This window comes from Macaca fascicularis, chromosome 17 (assembly GCF_037993035.2).
Source record: "Macaca fascicularis isolate 582-1 chromosome 17, T2T-MFA8v1.1".
NCBI lineage: Eukaryota > Metazoa > Chordata > Mammalia > Primates > Cercopithecidae > Macaca > Macaca fascicularis.
In genome coordinates, this window is record NC_088391.1 from 74,829,547 (window position 1) to 74,852,298 (window position 22,752).

At 33.7% G+C, this 22,752-nt stretch overlaps 1 protein-coding gene and 1 long non-coding RNA gene across 3 annotated transcripts in view; one reads left to right on the forward strand and one right to left on the reverse strand.

Annotated features, from left to right (window-relative positions):
- LOC123569875 (ubiquitin-ribosomal protein eS31 fusion protein-like) overlaps positions 1-22,752 on the forward strand; it is a 191,321-nt gene that overhangs the window by 153,443 nt on the left and 15,126 nt on the right. Inside the window, exon 3 of one of the 2 annotated variants that reach the window (XM_065533374.1) lies at positions 1,820-2,115. In XM_065533374.1, the coding sequence (XP_065389446.1) occupies positions 1,820-2,115 (296 nt within the window). Of the gene's footprint in view, positions 1-1,819; positions 2,318-22,752 lie in introns of those variants that run through there. The other variant, XM_065533373.1, reaches the window with a different exon arrangement.
- Positions 8,596-22,752, reverse strand: part of LOC135964416 (uncharacterized) — a 28,858-nt gene continuing 14,701 nt past the window's right edge. The window contains exon 2 of the long non-coding RNA XR_010582631.2: positions 8,596-19,570. This is a non-coding gene — a long non-coding RNA (uncharacterized lncRNA). The remainder of the gene's footprint in view (positions 19,571-22,752) is intronic.

Genomic DNA, 22,752 nt, shown 5'->3' on the forward strand with positions numbered 1-22,752 from the left:
GCCCCTCAATTAAATACTACATAAGAAAGTAAATATAACCATAGAAGAGTAGCAAAATGTTCATAGATATAACAAACCCCAAATATTTCACAAAAACAAGATAAAATGATATAGCAACAATGAGGATGGGAAAAGAAGAAGTGTGTCTGGGTGTGGGAGTGAGGGGTTATATATTAGGTTGAGTAAATCCTAATTTTCCATAAAATGCTAGTTTTTCATAAAAAGCAATAGATTATTTTGTCCACTGAAGAATCATGAAATAAGAGAGTATTTTTGTTAGTGGGCTATTTGGAAAAGAATAAAATAAAAAACAAAAAATAGTGTTGCAGTGGTTGACTCTAGCATGGAGTGGAGTGGGGAAGTGACAGCAATTTTGTTGTAAACATTATAGTATTATCTTCAATAACATAATGTCTTATTGTTAGAATAATAAATGGATTTAAAATAAAATGAGTGACTTCATATTTTTAAAATATATTTGAGAAAATGATTTTAGCATACTCTTATTAGGAAAAGTTTTCTGATAAACAAAATGTAATAACGTGTCCTTCAGTAGATATTTCTATTATAATTTATGTCATATGCCAGGCCATCAGAAACAGAGAAAATAGAATGACCCGAATTTCCAAGCTATGATAAGGCAATACTCAATTATTGTGACATAAATGAAATGCTAAAATAATATAATAATGAGACTCCTCCTGGCTTGATGAGAGAAATAGTTCTGGTTTTCAGGTTGGGCAGAGGTAGAGCAGACTACATGTTTGCCCAATTTTTTGTTACACTGAATCTCACTTACTCTTTGTATTTGGGCAAAATGCTCATGAAACCTGCCATGATGTGCTCTTTGTAGGGTAGCAGGTGGAGGGTAGAAGGTGGGAACAAAGAAAACAACAGAGAGTTGACTAACCTGCAGAGGCAGAAGTGGTAAAATCTAGTTGGTTAATTTTACCTTTTAGAAATTGAAGCCAGAGTGGATAGGAGAGTGAAAATAGACTGAAACTCTTATTTTATTCCAATGAAATTTAAAAGATAAAATATTTTCAAAATGATTTTTACAAGATTGTGCTGTTTTTATAAATTCTTCCTATAATATGTTCATAGAGAACAATAACAATATACTATTTAATCTCGAATTTACATCATGATAAAAACATAAAAACATAAAATGTTGCATTCATATTTGCAACTTTTATAACACATTTGATTAAAAGTAACAGATTCAAGTGCTTGTTACTTTGCCTCTTAAATAGGTCTTGGGGAAAAGAATTCATTAGAAATCTCACTGGAAAGAAACTGTTGATATACGCTGCTGACTTCTGCCACCCATGCAATTGCTTATACAACATGGCAATAAAAACAAATAAGAGAACAAAATACAAAATCTGACAGTCTTTTAGGAAACTTGGAGCTAGAATGTGACATACAATTGTCATAATAACTTTTCACGGTTTACAGAATAACAGTTTCCAATGTAGTTTCCCCGGTTTATTTTTCTTGATCCAAACTACAGGCAAAACAGTATTATTTTTCTAACGATATTTTTACATTTTTAAATGAAGACAGTGTGGTTAAACACCATTGAATAGTCTTCTCAAGACTGCTGTACTTATGATGCCAACCATTACAAGGGAAAGCTAGTTGTGATTTTAATTACATATAGCCTATATTTTAATAAAGTCAACATGTCTGGCAAAATATATTTAAAAGAAAATGTGGGATGAATGTCTGCTCTTCGGCTGCTCGGGGGCCAGTGCCCTATGCCGCGTTCTCTTGTGATCCCTGACCTAACCCATCTCTTCCTTTTCCCCAACCTCAGGTGGAGCCGCCATCACCCTCCATGTTGAACCCTCGGATACGATAGAAAATGTAAAGGCCGAGATCCAGGATAAGGAAGGAATTCCTCCTGCTCAGCAAAGGGGGATCTTTGCTGGCAAGCAACTGGAAGATGCATGGACTTTGTCTGACTACAATATTCAAAAGGAGTCTACTCTTCATCTTGTGTTGAGACTTCGTGGTGGTGCTAAGAAAAAGAAGAAGAAGTCTTACACCACTCCCAAGAAGAATAAGCACAAGAGAAAGAAGGTTAAGCTGGCTGTCCTGAAATGTTATCAGGTGGGTGAGAATGGCAAAATTAGTCGCCTTCGTCAAGAGTGCCCGTCTGATGAATGTGGTGCTGGGGTGTTTATGGCAAGCCACTTTGACAGACATTATTGTGGCAAATGTCTGACTTATTTCTTCAACAAGCCAGAAGAAAAGTAATTGTATGAGTTAATAAAATACATGAACTAAAAAAAAAAAAAAAAAAAAAAGAAAATGTGAAGGTGTTCCCTGTGGAATAAAAATTATCACTTAATATTTAAGTCTCATTTTCACATATAATATATGCTTAAAATATTATTTCTGCTTCACTGTGTCAAATAATTGTTACACATTTGAAATTTCATGAGTTATCACACTAGCTGAATTAGTGTCACACCTATGTCACATGTGAGAATCACCAAATAGAACACATATAGTGCCCTAAAATGGGAAATGGATAGAATTTCACTGTCATTAAAAAAAATTATCTGAAAATCTACCTCCCATATAACTAATATTACAAAAAATTATTAATAATGTAAACTATATTGAATTTAAATATCCTTGCAAAATTTGACAATTTTGATAGGCCAAATACGAAGCTGGTTTTTCCCTTTGTGAATTAAAAATTCCTCAATTTTACATGTTGGAATGGACACACAAGGATAATACTGAATCAATGTATTTTTAAAGAATATAACAAACTGTATGATGTTAGGAATTTTTATGACATTTGTAGAATGGTTTCATATTTTTAAGATAAATAGCCTAACAAGGTACACTAAACCTCTCTTTGTTTTACATCAAATATGAGGGAAGAAAGCACAGCCAGACAGTCATGATGGAGAGAAGAATCAATGCACTTTTAACAATGTGAATTCCAGATTCACAAAGACCCAACAGAAAACTATGTGGAAAAGATGAAAGCCTGTGCTCACCTTTGCTTTCATAAGTCTCTGAGGACATCTGTCTTGGATTCATTGGGTTTCAGAAAGCCCAGTGTGCTTGGGAGCGTTGTAAAACCAGATCCTCCCTGTCTCTTAGGATGTAATATATCTCTGAACGTTTGCTTGTGGTACTAGAGCCAAAGATAATTATTCAGAATCCTTTTGGGCTTCCTAAGGAAAAGGCTAGAGAGAGAGAACAAATAGCATGCTGCTGAAGTACAAATGCTGACGAAATGATAATGACTGAGACAGCATGTCAAGAAGACTTCTTCAGTTAATTCTTCCTACAGCTGGAAAAAAGTGCAGTTACCAATTAGGCATCATTTGTATTGTTTACTTGCCAATTCTGAGCTATATTATTCTAAAACCTCAAATTTCTTAGAGGCCTTAATGGTTGTATGGGCTGTATCATAAAAGCATAGCCACAGATAACATAATGTAAGGAAAACCAACATTTTTCTCACTACTAAATTTCAATCACTCAGTAATTCCACCATTTATGGTTTCATTAAATAGAAATATAAAGCTTCTATTATTATGCAACACTACCTAAGATGGTCAACATAGGAAGCACTGGAATTATTTTGATACTAAATTTGCTTTTCATAGAATTTAGACATCCTTTTAGCAGAATTCACTGGTAACAGAACCATAAACTGTTCACTCTATATGCTATTCCATAGAGGGGTAAGATGAATGTGAAGTATTCACTGCAGATGAGAGCTGGGGAGCAATATGGGAAGAAGGGGATAATGTAAGGGAAGACCAACTGAAGATAATCTCTGGGATAAGTCACAAGAAAACCCCCCTCAAGTTTACCTCAAATACTTGGACTGACATCAATAGAACTCCACATTCTCTGGAAATCTTTTCTCTTTCAGATAATCGATTGGGTTTTTATACTATTTGATCACAATTTCCCACCATTGCGACTCCATATAGCTCTAACACGTTTGTTCTTTCATCTCACTTTTACTTTGTTCTTTTGTTCCCTAATCTGTCTCACTCCCTGCATCTCTTTTCTTATTCTCCCTCCTTTTTCTAATAATTACCACTTAAATGACTCAGGTTGCTAACATACTCAAATAATTTGCCCTTCTGCTCTTCCACTCCATTCATCTAGCAAAACCGCCTGTCTGGATTGAAATAATTGTTATTAATGATACAGTAAATAGTGGATCAAGGGAAGTCCATAAGCAATGAAAACTGATCATGTTTTTATGTCTCTGATTACATTTGGGATACCAGCCTTGCCCTGCACTAACTCCTCTAATCTCTTAACTTTTAATTTGAGCATCTTTTTTTCTTTCCATCTGTTCCATCCCTTTCCTCAGAGGCAATTTTTAAAAACACCAGATGAGAACCCACTCAACTTTCTGCCATCAAACCCATAATGTACCCTTCTCTGAAAACCTTATTAGGGTTTTCTGTGGATTTGGATGCTGATTAGTGAGGGAGACCTTGGCTGGAAGGGGAATGACCTTGAATTTTCCCACAGAGCCCATCTCAGCCATGTTACTACAATCATGGCTATAACCCAGTCATGGTGCTGATGCTGGGAACATTTAATCTTTGTTTACCAACCATGTCAGAACCAAAACTATTCTGACAACTTCCATGTTCTCCCCTCTGCAATGTGAGAGGAAGGGAAAGTAAGGGTTGCCATCAGTGGCTTGGGATTTACAAAACTCAATTAGTGGCTTCTTTTATCTGTGCTACAGTCTCCATTACCTTCCACTTCCCAATTCATAACTAAAAATTTAGGAATATTCGTGAAAGGACCCGCTCTCCTGGAGCTTCTGGTGATGTTGAGTCCTTCTTGACTGCCCAGCTTTCATGAACTCGTTCATCTGTTAACTGAAATCAACATTAGTCCTTAGGTCGTGCATTAGATATCTAAACTTTTTCATCTTATATATCTGCTATTTTTTTATCCTTTGACCTACATTTGCCCCTTCTCTCTCATTTCATTCTGTATCTCTGTGTAGTTGAGCTTTTTTTGTTCTTATTTTACATATTAGTGAGATCGTGCAATATATTTTTTCTCGCTTATTTTACTTAGCATAATGTCCTCCAGGTCTATTCATTTTGTGGCAAATGTAGGGTCTTCTTTTTAAAGGCTGAATAGTTATTCCATTGTGTGTGTATATATACACACACACACATACCACATTTTCTTTATTCATTCATTTATAGGTGGACATTTATATTATTTCTATATTTTGGCTATTGTAAATAATGCTACAATGAACATGGGAGTGCAGGTATTTTTACAAGTTGGTGATTTTATCTCCTTTGGGTATATATCTAGAAGAACGATTGTCAGGTCATATGGGAATTTGATTTTTAATTTCTTAAAGAATTATTGTGAAAAATAGTATGGCGTTTCCTAAAGAAAATACAAATTAAATTTTCTTTTTAATTCAGATTTTATCAGAAAAAAGTTGGCTTTTGTCTTTACGATTTTAATTTTCTAAACCATGATTGTTTATTTGCATATAAATAATATCATTTAATTTATATTTGCTAATATGAAGTTTTTGTGAAAGTCATATTCTACCATGCAATAGGGTAAAGGGTAAATAAGTGCAAAATATGTGCCAATATGTGGAAGTGGTTTCTCAGAAAAAGTTAAAAATATAGGCTGCTGTAAATTAATTTTTACTTCTAGAAATAGAAAATCTTGAGAAAATTTCCTCTTAATTGATGGATTAATTATGCTTTAGTTATTAAAATATTCCTGCATTAAAATTTTTGTAACTCACCTCTAAAATTATTAATTACTTAAAACCAAAATTTATATAAACTAGTGACTAACTTATTTTGTGGCTTCACACTTGACATGCTGGCCACTTACTTGGATTTCTAACCCAACTAAATTACCTTTCTCTAAATTAATTCCTAAACTTAATTTTTAATGTGACCTGAAAATAAGTTTATGTACTTATAGAAATAAACAAAGTATACCACATAAATTTGAACATTGATTTTTATGTGCTATACATATTTGACCCATTTTTTTTTTTTTCCAAAGTGTCTTTGAAAACTCTGGGAATTTCTTGAAATTGACAATTTTAGCTGCTGTTCACTTGGGTTCCTAATTATGTGGCATATAGATTCACATGAATCACAAAGCATCAAAAGGAATGTTTTATTACTATAGCCTCATGTATCAACTGACAAGTATTTGATGTTAACTAATTCATTTTAAATCCCTGACAATAATCCACTGTTCTCATCTTTCAATGTTATCTGTTTTTAGAAGAGGGCAAAAAGATGAAAGAAAAAATAGAAGAATAAAAGACATTCACTATAATATTCAAAGAGTAAAAAAGTTATTTCAAATAATAGAAAAATTACTATTTTAAGCATTGAGTATTACATGTGATGGATTTCTTTCTCTCTGGGTATGGTCATGTTATCTTGACTAACTTTATTGAAAGCTTTACTAATTTACTTTAAATTTTGTTTATTAAAACTGCAGCTCTACTTCTGGTGATCTTCCCATTTAATTTCTCTCCATGAAAACTGGAGCTTATGAGAAAGTCTTCAGTTAGAGTAATATTTTTTATATCAGATACTGGAGGTATAAAGCAGTAGAAAAAACATAAAAATCTGAATATGGGAAGAGAGTTTTTATAAATTCTAGTTGTTAAAATAAGGGTTAAAAGGAGTACTTTTCGAATGCCTCTAATATTCACATTTTTTCTGTGAGGCTGTAGCAATCAAATTTCCCCAGAAAAATAAAACCAATAAAATATCTCTATCTATCTATCTATCTATCTATCTATCTATCTATCTATCTATCTATCTATCTATCATCTGTCATGTATCTATCTACATATCGTTACCTAGCTATCTATGTCTATCTATATATGAAGAGATTTATTTCAGTGAATTTGCTCACATTATTCCGAAGACTGGCAAGTCTGAAATTTGTTTGCAATTTGCAGGCTGGACGGCGGGAAAATCAAGCAGTAGTTGATGTTCTGGTCTTAAGGCAGATTTCTTCTTCTTATCAGGAACATCCCTGTTTTTGCTCTTAAGGCCTATCAAATGATTAAGTAATCCTCACCCATATTATTGAGAGCTATCTCCTATACTTAAAGTTAACTTATTATAGATGTTAACCACATGTACCGTCATAGCAACACCTAGGTTAGTGTTTGATTAAATAGTTAAGAACTAACACTTGTCAATTTGACACATAAAACCAACCAACACAGAGGCCATGTATGTATAAGCAAGCCATAACAGCAAATATTTTAATAGACAAATTTTCTTTATTCTGTTTTTCTGTTATTTTTAGTAAAAAGTAATTTTTAAAGTATTTCTATATTTTTCATGGCATCACTATTATACAAGGAGAAATTAAGAAATGTGAGCTGAGCTATACAAAGTGTTGAAATTTAATATTTATAAATATAAGTTAATCATTCTTAGGACTAAGATATCTGAATTAAATTTTGTTTAGTACTCAACATATCTGTAATTGTCTCATCACTTGCTTTATTTTAAATATAATCATTTTGATAGATACTATACTTCCTAAAGTTTAAAGAATTTATCTAGTAATTGACATATTTCCAACAGTTTCAAATTATTTTTCTCTTAATTCATATTTTAACAATTAAATCACTTAGGACAGGTATGTGTTGGCTTTCCTGACCTCTTTTTGCCTTTAAAATACTTCTGACATCTTATTTGTTTTCTATACTGGGATTATAATTAAAAATTATCTTTTGATTATTTTCTCAACCAAATTGAGTTAGAAAAATGTTTTATTATCATTATTATTATTATTATTTTGTGTGTTAGAAAAATGTTTTATTATTATTATTATTTTGATTTTTTTTTTCATTTTACAAATTCAGTGATTCAGAGTCTATTCAAGACTTAGGTAACATTTTGGATGAATAAATATGGGGTTCATTACTTTGTTTCAGGCCATGAGAATGCTATAGCTATAATGCACAGAAGGGCTAACATAGTCACATTATTGCAATCATCTAGATAATTGGGCATTCTCTAAAATTTGCAGCATTCTTATTTTACTGTTTCAGGTCATGAAAACTATTTTTTATTTATAGTATTTTAAGAAATATTTTGCATTTTAAATCTTTAGATATTTTGTTTAGTTGACTGTGTCCTTGTCTCCCATTACTTTCAGGTAAAGATGCATTCATATTTAAAATTGCCAGTTCAAAATACTATATATGCTATTTTGTTGACATTGTCAAAGAAGGAATTTAGATTCATACACACACACACACACATACACACTTACTTCAGTTTACTGTTCCATAAGTGCCTAAAGTGAGTACCAGGACATGACCTTGGAATCTAGGAAACTAGATAGGGAACATGGAAAAAAATTAGTCTGAAATTGCAATGGCAAGATTGTATGCTCTTAGCAATATTCTAAAACACAAAAAAGCAAGACACTTGTGATAAGCAATGAGGCAGATAGAGAAAGATTTCTGCTTTTATATATATCCAGAAATGGTAGCAGTTTATTAATTCTTGTTTGGGCATTTAAATGAGTAAAGAGTACTTTAAAACAATATTTTCTTTTCCTACTTACCAATTGCTGCTTAGAATATAATTCAATATATTGAAAAATAAACTCAAATATAGCCTAACAAAGGAGTGTTTCTTTTAAATCTTACATGTAGAAGGCAGAACACTCTAAATTACTTTTTATTATATTTTGAGCACTCCATAAAGACTTAGATAATAGTTGATTGAGTGTTTTAGATATTGATGACGCACAGAAAACGTCTGCATTCTTCTCCTTAACAATTAAAATAACAGCATTAATCCTAAACTGAAACATGCTTTATTTTGATTATTTGCCCCTAATATTTGCCCCTCTGTTAATTTTTCAATTTTAAATTGCAAATTATATTTTATGATATGCAATATACAATGATGCTATAAAAATCTATCAATATCTATTATATTTCCATCAAGACACTCACTTGCATTTATGTGGAAATACTATCAGAGTTTTAAAAATAGGATTTATCTACCATTTGGGCAGAGAAAAGATATCTAGGCACACATAAATAATGAGCAGTGAATGACCAGGGAGTTCTCAAGAAATAGAATCATCATTTTTTTGGTTTTGTTTTGTTTTTTGAGGGAGGGTCTCACTCTGTTACCTACAGTGCAGTGACACAATCACAGGTCACTGCAGCCTCAACCTCCCAGGCTGAAGCCATCCTCCCACCTCAGACTCTTGAGTAGCTGGGGCTATAGTCATATGACACCACATACAGCTAATTTTTTTTTAAGAGATGGGATTTCATTATGTTGCCCAGGATAACACAGAATCAGAAATTTTAATAATGGTTTGTATTTTCTGTTGTCACAGACATTGCCCTAAATGAATTTGAGTTGTCCCAAGTGAATATGTTTACCTATACAAGAGGATACGTTTGCAATCATAGCTGATGTCAAACATTCATTATATAGCTTTTCTGTAAGTTTTTGCTGCTTTATTACTGCTAAAATCTCCAGCTGGAAAGAGGCAAGAAAATTAAATTTTTACAAAAGTCAGGTCAGTTGAGGAGCTCCACTGCTAATAGCACCAACTTCAAGTAGATTTGTATATGAGCTTGTCCCAGAGGGAACAATTTCTAATAAAATCTGACTCTACTTTTAAGTTTTCTACATTAGGCACTTTGAATGGATCCACACAACAAAGTGAACACTAGGCAGCGTCACTGTTTTCTGATATGCAGTTTTAAATATTGTATATTACTCCAATTGCACATCTAGAAGGATATAAAAACATATTGTATGCATGTTTGGATTACAAATCAATTTAATGACGTATGTTTGTGAATATACTTATCTTTAATTTACTTTCATGCCTTAAGAGGAAGTAATTCTGTGAGAGTGATTTCTATATCACTTTAACATATTACCACAGGTGTTTTGTTTGTTTGTTTTTGGCCTAAAACAACACACATTTATTATCTAACTTCTGTAGGTCAGAAATAGGGATGAAACTGCTAGTTTTTTGCACTGGGTCTCAGAGAGCCAAAATCAGTGTCAGTGAAGCTTTGCTCACCCTTTCTGGAGGCTCTGGGGAATTAACCAGTTTCCACATACATTCTGGTTGGTTGGAAGAATTCAGTTCCTGTAACTGAGGTTCTCATTTCTTTTCTGCCTCTCAGCTGTGGGGGTTAATCTTCCCTCCTAGAGTTTGGGTGTTTTTCTTCTCATGCTTTTAGGTGCTTGTGACATTCTTCTTAATGGCCTTCTCACCCGTGGTCTCCAGCAACAGCAAGTGGATTCCCTCTCAGACTTTGAATCTCTCCAGTTTCCCTTTTGCTGCCTCTCTATGCCATCTTGTTCTTCAACTAGCTGTAGAAAATTCTCTGCTTTTGTTTTTGTTTGTTTGTTCTATTTTTTGAGATGGAATCTCACTCTGTCACCCAGGTTAGAGTGCAGTGGCATGATCTCGGCTCACTGAAACCTCCGCCACCCCCCCACCGGGTTCAAGCAATTCTCCTGCCTCAGCCTCCTGAGTGGCTGGGATTACAGGTGCCTGCCACCGTGCCAGCCTAATTTTTGTACTTTTAGTAGAGACGGGGTTTTACCATCTTGGCCAGGCTGGCCTTGAACTCCTGACCTCATGATCCACCCGCCTCAGCCTCCCAAAATTCTCTGCTTTTAGAGGCTAGATTACATTAGATTCAGTGATTAGATCAGCGGCACCTGGATAATTCAGGTCATCTTTCCCTATTTTAAGGTCTATGACATTAATTATGTCAGCAAAACTCCTTTTACCACACTGGGTAACACTCACAAATTTTCAGGGCAAGAACATTGCACATTTGCAAGGGTCTACTATTCTGGCTACCGGAACTGCTAGTCCACAGGAATTGGTTTACCTTTTCCTTTATGTTAGCATCTGATTTTTTAGGGTCACATTTTTTGAAATATGAATACAACACTTAATGTTGTATAATACAGTTATCGTTAATTGAAGAAATACATTAATTTTTTTCTATCTTAATTACAGAAAGAGTAGCATGATGTTTTAATTACTTAAAAAATATTGAATCAGGGGTTTTAAAAGTATCTGATATCTACCCAAACAGTTGTGTTTCTCGTTTTAAGAAAATCAGTAAATTGAATATTAAGAGACAGATTTTCCAGTCCATTTTTTGTTGTGCATTTCCCCCCAACTCCCCAAAAACATATAGGATCTGAAATTCCAAGATATCATGTTCATTTTATGTCCCCAACAATAAGACTGTATTGATGCTGGCTGAAATCGATGAATGTGTGACAGAATATTATTTCCATCCTTCATTAATATTCTAAATAGGCTCTACATTTAAATAGTTTCTATTTCCCATTCATTTCCTCAGAGAACTTAACATTCTTAGGCCAGAAAAAAACATGTTAATTTGTACCTTTCAATATGTTCTTTCCCCTCTATGCCTTAAACATTATCTGTAGCTCTGTTATAAGCTCTGGTATAAGTATTGCAACAAAAAATGTCCTGACTGTTCGTCACTCCAAGCATATTCTTTAGAAATAATATATTTTCAGTCCTGAAAGTGCTTGCTTACGTTTAGTTCATTAAAGTTTATTATTTCCTAAAATGCATGAAGTAAAAAATATTTCCGTTCATGTTTTAGATTTTCTATTAATTTTACTCTGCTCTTCCTTTTCTCCCATTTTCATAAACTAAGTAAACATAGTAAACTCTCCACAGTTTTTAAAGCATGAAATCCTTTCTGACATAAGCAGGAAACTACTTGAGTTTAATGATGAGGCAGAAATCCAACTGATTACAACAGTATCATCTACTGATTTTAACAGTGAGAAATTCTGTGACGCTATTTTGGGAATGTAATTTCTTTGCAGTCTGTCCCTTCAGCACCCAGGACATTTCTGGAATGATGGATATTCTATGAGGAAGGCAATGTCAAGCCTACAGACGTGCCTGAACACACTGTGGAAATTTATGGCCTGCTTTCTTGGTGCTAATGTAATGAGCTACATCATAGTTGAGGTTCAAGAAGAGAAGCTGTCATTTCAGAATTTGACATACATGGATGTTAGAAAAATTAACCATTTTCAAACAGATAAAAGCCATGCACGTATTTTCCTGTATGTTGTTGTATATAAATATAAGTGAAATTAGACTAATCATGGAAATGAATGATTTTCTAGCACATTTCCACTTAAAAAGGATAATAAAATATTTAGGAAAATCAAGATCTAAGTGAGCATTGATACTTTTTATAACAATTGGATACGGAATTTTAATTTCTTTTTTTTTTTTTGGCAATAAAGTATTAGTAATATCCTAAAGTTTTACACACACACACACACATACACACACACACCTATTGTCAGACAGAATGAGAAGATTCTGTTTGGAATTATTTTTCTAAAACAGAATAAAGATTTAAGCCAGGAAAACACATTGACAAGTTATTTAGGGTACTGTATTTTTAAAAGAAATATAGCAAAAGTCTTCTATGGAGCTATCTTTGAAAAGTCTCCCTAATACTGTAATACCATGTTTGATGCTTTCTAAAGTCAAATATGTGGTGACAAGTAAATGTATTCCTTTATCAGCCCAAGTACAAAACTTTTATGTATGTTTCAAGCCAATTGTCATTTTTTAATCTCCAGTTAAAATTTTAATTATCAATAACAAACATGGACATGTAATTATATTCTATAGCCGATCTGTTTAAGCAGGTCTCACTCTTTTCACCCCAAGCTAAATAATCTCAGTTGGTACATCACTGTCTTGAGATTTTAGTACAAAGTGGGTTTCTGTTAAAAATAACTATAGTTATAACATCAAAAAAAACTTGAGATAAATAGAAATTTTAGTTCATGATTTTTTCAAGAGTGCAAACATAATTCAAATATAATTGCTACTTTAAAATTTCACTTATGTCAGACAGTAAGCAATCACAAGTACAGAAAACAACAGTTATTTGTTGAACAAATAGTGAAGACTTTTATGAACAGGATACCTTTCATGTAGTGGGCCACATGAAGAAATTCACATTAACATGAAATTTTGACTTTGCATATGGATGCATATTTTTTCATAGCTTTTGAAGTCTACAGGAATCTCATCACTTTCTTCTCAGAATGTTCTCCATGAGATAATTGTGTGCCATTTTGAGATGGGAGAGTTCCCTGAACCCCTTTGCTAGATTTGCGACAGGGATGTGAACAGCTTACTCCACCACCATACTCAAACCCTTTGCAGGAGGGAGAGCACACAGACAAGTGAGTGCCAGGGCTGGGGCAAGGGCTTTTGGGCTCTGGCCCCATGGTAGTGTCTAGGGGTGTGCTACAACTAATGCTCTTTTAGCAGTTGCCATGTGCAAATGACTAAGTGTTAACCAGCTTAGTGGTGAGTTGGGTGACAGCCTTTTACACCCTGCCCTCTTGGTACCCTGGTCCTTGTCTGACATCCACGAAGAATCAAATCACATGGACTTGAGGGATGATGAATGTGGAGGTGTTATTGAGTGATGAAGGTGGCTCTCACTTGGATGGGGAGCTGGAAAGGGGATGAAATGGGAAGATAATCATCCCCTAAAGCCAAGCCATCTCCAGTTGGCTCCTCTCCAAAGTCATGCCATCTGAAATTAAGCCGAGTCTATCCACAGTCTCCGACACTCAGTTGCCTCTTCTCCTATTGACATTCAGCCTCTTGGCCCTCTGCCAGCTGAGGTCTGGGGTTTATATGGGCACAAGATAGAGGAGCAGGGCAGGCCAAAAGCAATATTTGGGTGGGAAAACAGGTATGAGAAGTTCTCATTTAGGGCTGCGGGCTCCAGCTTGAGAGTGGAGAACTCACCAGGGATCCTACACTCTTCTACCCAGTATTTCCTGGCCTCTTGTCTGTATCAATTTCAATTAAAATCTAACGTAGTTTCCTTCTACTTTCAAAAGCCACTTTAAAGTATAAGTACAATTTCTTATGTTACTAAGGGAAATCACTATGTGGATGAATACAGATACATTCACTTAACATTTTAAATGTCCAATACATCTAATCTCAGTCCCTCAGGTTTAAAAAATAGATATACAGTTTTCAATTATGAAATTGAACAATTCACTTTGCGGATTGTTTTGTTTTAATCTTTTTGACTGCAACACTTTCCTGCTGTTCACTGTTATTATTTTTTCGATTTATTCCTGTTCTTCACTTCTCTGTATGCCAAACAGAAGCCTAAAGGAAAGGTCTTTTAGATTACATCACTGAGTTAACTCTCCCCTGGTAACATAATATATCAAAAGGAAAACTGGAATCAAGGAGAAAACATTACAAAGATATTGACCATTCATCACTTTATTGAAAATACTCCTTTCTAATAAGAAATTGAAAGCTTAGTCTCCCAACAAATTATTTCAAAATCTTAGGTAGTAAACCTTTCTGCATTGAGCCTATATATATGTGCTATCTGTCTTAGACAAATTTATAAAGAAGGCAAAAGTCATTTAATGTTAGTCTTCCAGGTGCTGCTCTTTAAAATTTAGATTCACCAAATATTTGGGTTATCACAGATAGACATACAAAGTCTCTGAAAACAATATAATTAACTTGTGCCCTGGTCACTTAAGCCAATGACGTGAAATTGATTGTTTCAAAAATCCTCTATTATCAGAATTTCTGCCTTAGAACACTGTCTGGAAAAGGTCCCTCAGTGACTTAGCTATTATTTTTACTATTTTCTGAAAAATACAGCAGAACTCTGAAAGCTAGATGTTGGCTTTTTGTCAACTTTTAAAAATTCCATTTACAAAACTATGGTAAAGGAAAATATTTTAGCAGCATGTGACACAGTATGCTTTGCTACACATGACGTTTTATGTGAAGATGCAAAGTTCCATGCATATCTTACTAAGTAACAAAAGGACCTAGGTCAATTATATATTGCCTTGATTAGTTAAATTTTAGATAACCAACTACAAATTTGTTTTAATATTCTCTAGCTTATTTTTGACATCTTACATGGTGAAATATGTTCAAAATAAATAAGTAGGTAGACTTTCTTTTAGGATTTATTTTTTATGTTGGAAAATTAGTAAAAAAAAAAAAAATCTCTAAATTAAATATTTTTCAGATAGTAAAAGGTCATTTGCTGCCTAACTGGATTTTCTCAAATACATATATGTATATATATGTTTAACATATATATGTATACAGAATTTTAAACAAATTTACTATAGAACATTTGAACCTATTTCCTACTGAAGTATTCTAGATTATGAGAAATGCTGTAGATAATGTTCAAGAACATCATTTAGAATGAAATACAATGGACATTCTCTCATATGAGTGTTCGTATTCTAAGTGTCAGAATGTTATATTACTAATGGAATGTCTAACTTAAGTTTAACTTTTAATATTAAAGAAAGAAATCACAAACTTGAAATTTATCAAGACGTTAATCTTCTGATGGATAATAAAGGCTATTAGTAGAATAGGTCATAAATTTTATTTTCTCTAAACTATAAAGACAAAGGAGACATTAGTGACAATTTGCTTAAATTAACCTGGTCTTGCTTGCTTTGTTTTGTTCAAGCGAAGCATACCATTTTAGTGTAAAATATTTGGGTTAACTCAGTTACTTTTTAAAATTGAGCAATGCTCAACTGCCACTAAAATCAAAAATGTTTTTTGGTATGCCACTATAATCAGAAGTAATCACAGTAAAATACCATGCTTAGACACACAATTTCCTTGCAAATTTGACAGGAACTTTAAAACTAAGATGAGAGAAGAAACTTTCATGAATAAAGTGCTTCAGATATCTCGCTGATAGAGCATATTTCAAAAAAGTGGAACAGGAAAGCTTGTTGTGCTTAACCTTGATGGGTCAAGGACATCATGGAGCCAGACTGCTTGGATTCAAGTCCCAGCTCCATCACAGGCTTGCATCAGAGCTTTGGGAAGTTGTTTAACATTTCTGTAGTTCAATTTTCTTATCAGTGAAATATAGATAAATAATAGAAATATCTGCCCTATAAGCTCATTGTGGGATTAAATGACAATAAACAGTGGTTAGAATGGTGTCTGACTAGAAGATAAAGTTTTGTAAATTGTTATATACTTAATCTTCCCATACATCATTTCCTAGATATGATGAAAACTCAAGTAAATTTCTTTTATTTTCAGCAAATAGAACTAAATATGACTCACTCAGATAACCTTATTGAAATTTCATAATGGCTCTTACCATTATTTCCATAAGATTCTGCTACTAATGATGAAATTCTTACTGAAATTGAGGAACTAGGAGAACACAAGAGGAGAAATAGGCTATTACATATACTTAGGACCCTTTAGGCAATGAAAATTAATTAATAGTAATTCTTATTAACTATAAAAACTGAAAATAATTTTTTGGCTTTGAATGTAACAATACTAAAACAAGTGGTGAAATTTATTAAAGGACATGTGTACTATACTGATAAATATAGTTTTAAAGTGGACTTTTATACATATTTATACATGCTTAACTTTATTTCATATTTTATCTTTCTACTCTCTTAGTCTAGAACTCTGAATTAAAAGCCTGAATTAAAGTCAAATTTTAATAATATCAAATAACATAAAACCAACAAAAATTAATGCCCTATATAAATGAATATTACTGATATGGTTGCTAAATTGAAATACAAGTATAATAATAAAATTTTGCAATTATATTGTTTTTTCATTGTCTCATGTGTTTTACAAATTACTTATGTGTCTACATGGGTGTCACATTATGTCTCACTACAAGGGGTTTTTCCTTTAGCAAAACAACAGCTCTGCAACAGGACAGTGACCTCAGACACAGTTAAATGTAGCCAATTAAAGTTCTTTCCTTCTTTTGAAGGAAATAAAATACCACTATGAAAATAATATTAGACAAAAAAGAAAATAATATTACACACACAGAGACACACACACACACGTGCTATTTCAAAAGTTTCCTGGTTTATGTAACTAATAAAGTTAAGAAGCTGCACTTTTCAAAATCTTTTAAGTGGGACCGCTGATCAGAGATAATTTGTTGTTTGTCATTACATTGGTTCAATCAATTTAGTTTGGAGGGACTTCTCTAATAGTTACTGATGGTCTGCTCTAACAGTTTCTGTGAATTTTTCAGGTACTGCAGGGACTTGAGTTCACCAGCAATTCTCTGCTGTCCTTAGTGTGGGCTGTCAAGAGCCAATGTCAGATTATACAGGTGACTGTAATTAAGTTGTCAATGTGCATCTGTAACTCTGGCATTTTCCTAACCTCTCAACATATACGTGATGCCATAATCTGGTTTAAAATTCATTGTTTTCATACTGAATCCTTAGTGTACTGCTATGTCTTCTGAAGTGTAATCATATCCCTGACTTCAAAAAGTTTACCATTTTTCAGGGGGAAAAAAGCAAAATATTTTTCCTTTGATTCCTCTTTTACCTTATATTTCTAGCCCTGTAATCTACTCAAATCTACTTAGATAGACTATTTTATTTTATTGTACCCAGCATTCCAATTATTATTAAAGCCCCCCAAATAATGCTATGAATAAACCAGCATTCTCATACCCTGCAGATGGAATATAGTAAATATTCTATGGAAAGTTTTTAGAAATCTTTATCAACATTATAAAATTATAAATGCCGTTCTCTTGGACCCAGCAATTTCATGTCTAAATAAATTTATATATACATACCCCCACACACAAACACACACATATATATACACATACATACACACATATGTATATATAGTTTCTCATGTGAAAAATGTATAAAATTGTTCACTGTATTATTTTCTTGTAAAAATACGGAAAAGATTAAGAATTTTAAAGTAAATTACCGTATAAGTGTGTGTAAATGGATATTCGTTTAAATATGTATAGTTCTACAAAGGATACACAAGAAACTATTACATCATTTGCCTACTGGGATGTGAATTGGTATTAAATAGGCAGGAATGGAGGTTTTCTAAACCTTTTGAAATTCAAATTATAGGAACTGTTTGCCCTAATAACAATAGGGGGGGATGTCTTGAAAAATAAATCCTTAACCTTCCTCTTAGAGTCACTACTAATTTTCTCAGTCAATTAATAGTTGTTTAGCCCTTAACAGATACAGTGGCAAATCAAACACTAATACATTTGCTCAAAAGGCAGCACTAAGGCCCAAAATTTATATGCATCACATCTTTATTAAGATTCAATGTATGTAAAACTGAAGACATTGATTATACGTCTATGTAGCTCCTCATCATGATTTTTATATTTGTACTACTATTTTGGAACTAAATAAACAATACAATTTGACAATTAAATAAAATTTAAATAACACCTAGTTAAACATTTTAAAAATTGAGGCCAGTTTTATTTTCTTGGAGCCAGCAAAGAGAACACAAAATAAAAGACTGGGCTTCTTTTGGCTGTGAGTAGAACATTGTTTTATAAATTAGTTCATTTTCTCCAAATCATTATTTTAAGTTTTTAATATTTTTGATTATGGTTCAGGCTAGAACTTGTATTTTAAACCAATTTTAGGAACCAGTGGAAGTCACTGAATGACATTTTAAGAATAGGAATCCAACTTACAAAAAAAAGAGTATTAAAATTCTACAATTGGAAAATTTTAAATAATTTAAATTAGATAGGAAACTATATCAATGATTACTGACCCCACACACACATTGAAATTGCTCTGATCTGAATGTGTCTCCCCAAAATCTGCATGCTGAAATCTAGTTACCAATGTGATGACATTGGAGATGGGGCCTGTGAGAACTGAATTGGTCATAAGAGCACAGCACTCCTCAATGAGATTAGTGCCCTTGTAAGAGAGGATCCAGATTGCTGCCTGGCTCCTTTCACCATGTAAGGATACAGCTAGGAGACTTCATCTATCAACCACGGGACAGGCCCTTACTAGACACCAAATCTGCCAGTGCCATGGTTTTGGACTTCCCAGCCTCTGCAACTGTCAGAAATAATTTTTCCTTGTTTACAAGCTACCTAATTTATGGTATTCTGCTATAGCCAACCAAGAGAACTAAGAAATTATTGTCTCCCCGCAGTAAAATAATTACAGAAGGCATTACAGTGCTCCTCTCCTCCATAGAGATTAAAACATACTGCATTTTATGACCCTTAATAAGTGTGGATGTATCTTTTGACAGATACTGTATCTTAATTTTTCATATATTCTGTCCCTTGCTATTCGTAAAAATTCCTCCCTAAAATTTCAGTTAATATATGCATATGATTTAGTATTGTTTCAGTCTTTTTTATATACCCAAAGTCACTTACTGTAGAAAACAAGTGGTACAGTTCATTTGTAGCTATGAAAAATGCACCTCTAACAATGCCAATTTAAAGTACTTGACAAATTTGATTTATTAAAATTGCAACCAAAACAATCAGCTGGCCACTTTTTAAAAATATGTAATAGTTAAATATAACTCACCTCCTTTAGTAAGCAAAAGATATTGGTGCTGCTGGAAGGGGGCAAAATAGCTGGATATCCTATATGCATGAGGAAGAACAAACATAATTAAGCTTAGATTGTGGATGATTTTTGTTGTATAACTTAGCTACTGGTAGACAGACAGCAATTTTAAAAAATTTCTCCATTTTATAACTTTCTATGGGCCTTGTGATTTTGGAAATTTAATGAAAAAATAGGGAAAGTGATGACATTTGTTATATATATATAAATATATATATCAATGTGTGTGTGTGTGTGTGTGTATATATATATATATATAAAATGTACCAGTCACTGGGCCCAAAAGTTATGTATTGCCATATATGTTTTATTACTTAATTTTAGGAAGTAAGTGATCTCATTCTTTTATTCATTCAGTCAACAACTACTTCAGAATACCTGCTCCTATGTATGAAGAGTGTAGAGGTAAGCAAAACAAATGAACAGGGAAATCCATGTCTTCACACAGCTTACAATCTGGTAGTAAAATAATGCTGGCAAATATCATCAATAAAGCAATGAATCGTATATATAGTCAGGTAAACAAATTTTATCAGGTAAACAAATCTATGAAAAATGTATCAGGGTAAGGATATAAGTAAGCTTAACTAAGGGTGTCAGTTTTTAATAACGTGGTCAGAGTTGACCTCACTAGAAGAACCATTTAAAGCAGCAGGAGAGGAAGCCTTGCAGCTATCTGGGGGAAGAGAGTTTCAGTCAGAGAGATGGAAAGCCAAGCTCTATTGACCTAATGGACAGCATGCTGGCTATAGTTAATAACAATGTACTCTATAGTTGAAATTTGTTAAGAAGCTAGATAGACCTCATGTGTTTTCACCACAAATTTAAAAAAGGATAGCGATGTAAAAATAAATGTCAGGACAAAAATGAAGAAACAACAAAGGAGTAATGAGAAAATGAAAAAACAATGAGGTGGGAAGAAATCAACATAGTGTCCACAAAGGTAAAGGAAGAAGATTGTTCAAAGACGAAGAATGATTAGCAGATACAAGTGGTCGTGAAATGCTAAGCATAAAGTGGATTAAGAATTGACAAAATAACTTCACAATATGGATGTCATTCATGACCTTGACAAAAGCAGTATCATTCATCAAAAAACAAAAAAAATTAAAGTAAGGCCAGGAGCAGTGGCTCACATCTATAATCCCAGTGTTTTGGGAGGCAGAGGTGGGAGGGTCACTTGTAGCCAGGAGTTTGAGGCCCACCTGGACATCATAGCAAGTCTCTACAAAAAAACATAAAAATTAAAAATTAGGCTAGTGTCTGTGGCTCATGCTTGTAAGTCCAGCACTTCGGAAGACCATGGTAAGAGGAAAGACCATGGTAAGAGGATCACTTGAGTGCAGGAGATCGAGACCAGCTTGGGCAACATAATAAGACCCCACCTCTACAAAACATTTTAAAAATTAGCTGAGTGTGGTGGTGGCTGATTGCAGTCCCAGCTACTCAGGAGATTGGGGTGGGAGGATTGCTTGCCTGTACCAAGCAGGTCTTGCTCTGTCACCAAGGTGGGAATGTAGTGGTGCAATCAGGGCTCACCGCAGCATCAACCCCAATGCCTGAGTGAGCCCTGATCACACCAGTACATTCCTGTGTGGATGACAGAGAAAGATCTATCTCTAAAAAATAAAAAAATTAAAACATGAGAAAAATAGAAAATAAAAAAGGAAAAATTATCTGGGTGAAGTGATGCATGCCTGTGGTCCCAGGTACTTGGAAGTCTAACGCAGGAGACCGGCTTGAGCCCTGGGGTCAGAGGCTGCAGTGAGCTATGATTGTGCCACTGCACTCCAGCCTGGTCGGCAGAACAAGATCCTGTTTCTGGGGAAAAAAAATAGAAGTAAAAATCTGACTGAGGTAGATTTCAGAAATGGAGATGGTGTAGGTCAAAGGGAATGGGTAACAGAAAATTCTTTCAAGGTGTTGCTCTGGCAGTGGAATAAGGAAACAATGTAGTAGTTAGTGAGATAACTGGAACATGAGAAAGTTTTCTAAGATGGAAGGAATTACAGCCTATATTTATGCTAGTGGAATTATCTAGTAGAGAGAAAAAACAGATGATGCAATACAGAGAAAAGTGTTGCTGTCTCTATGTAGGCCAGAAGTGATAGGATCTAATGCAGAGTTGCATGTGTCTGTCTGTGTGGGTTAGGGATCAGCCTTAAGGATGAGGACAGACCATCTGTAGCAGCAGGAGAGAATGCAAAGTATATATTGTTAAGAAGAGTTAATATGGGGGATATATTTGCATTCTCAGTGAAATACTTAAGGTCATTAACTGAGACTGAGAATAGGAGAAGAGGGTTATAAATAATGTCCTAGGACAATGAGAAAGTACATGAAATAGAGTATAACTGCTGCTCTGTACTCAGACACAATATGAGGTTCATTTATAAGAATTTAAATTAAGACTTGTCATCAGTCCTGTGATTTTTTTTTTCCTCCAGCCACTGTCAGCAAGTATAGCCTAGATAGATAATTAGGTTAAGTCTAAGTCATGGCTTTGCCACACAAACAAGCTGAGGGGCATTGAGGAAAAATAAAGGGATGGGGAGCGGGTAATTATAAACCCTGACCAGAGAATTTAACCATGATAAGAAGGAAAAGAATGTATAAGTGGGAATGAAGGACAGTGAAATACTGGTAAAATCAGTGAAGTTTAATCCTAGGCAGGTAAAAGATTTGTTGGAATATTTAAACTTGCCACACTTCTCTCTTGATGTAGCAAAGACTAAGAAGAGGCAAATTCAATGAAAAACAGATTGTAATAAATACAAGTTTAATTTATCACATACTATCTTGAGTTTTCTGGTATTAACTCATCAGTAGACAATCATCCCAGTAGGATCTTACTACTTCTTCAAGGGTCATTGGGAGGAAGGTGGGGATGGATAATGGATAAAAAAAATAGTTTGAAGAATAAATAAGACCTATTTGATAGCACAACAGAGGTGACTATCATCAATAACAATTTAATTGTACATTTTAGAATGACAAAAAGAATATAACTGGATTGTTTGTAACACAAAGGATAAATGTTTGAGAATGGATACCCCATTCTCCATCATATGATTATTACACACTGTATGCCTGTATTAAAACATCTCATGTACACCATAAGTATATGTAAAAATACGTCTACTATGTAAACATACACCTGTGTCCCCACAAAAAATAAAAATTAAAGAAATATATATAA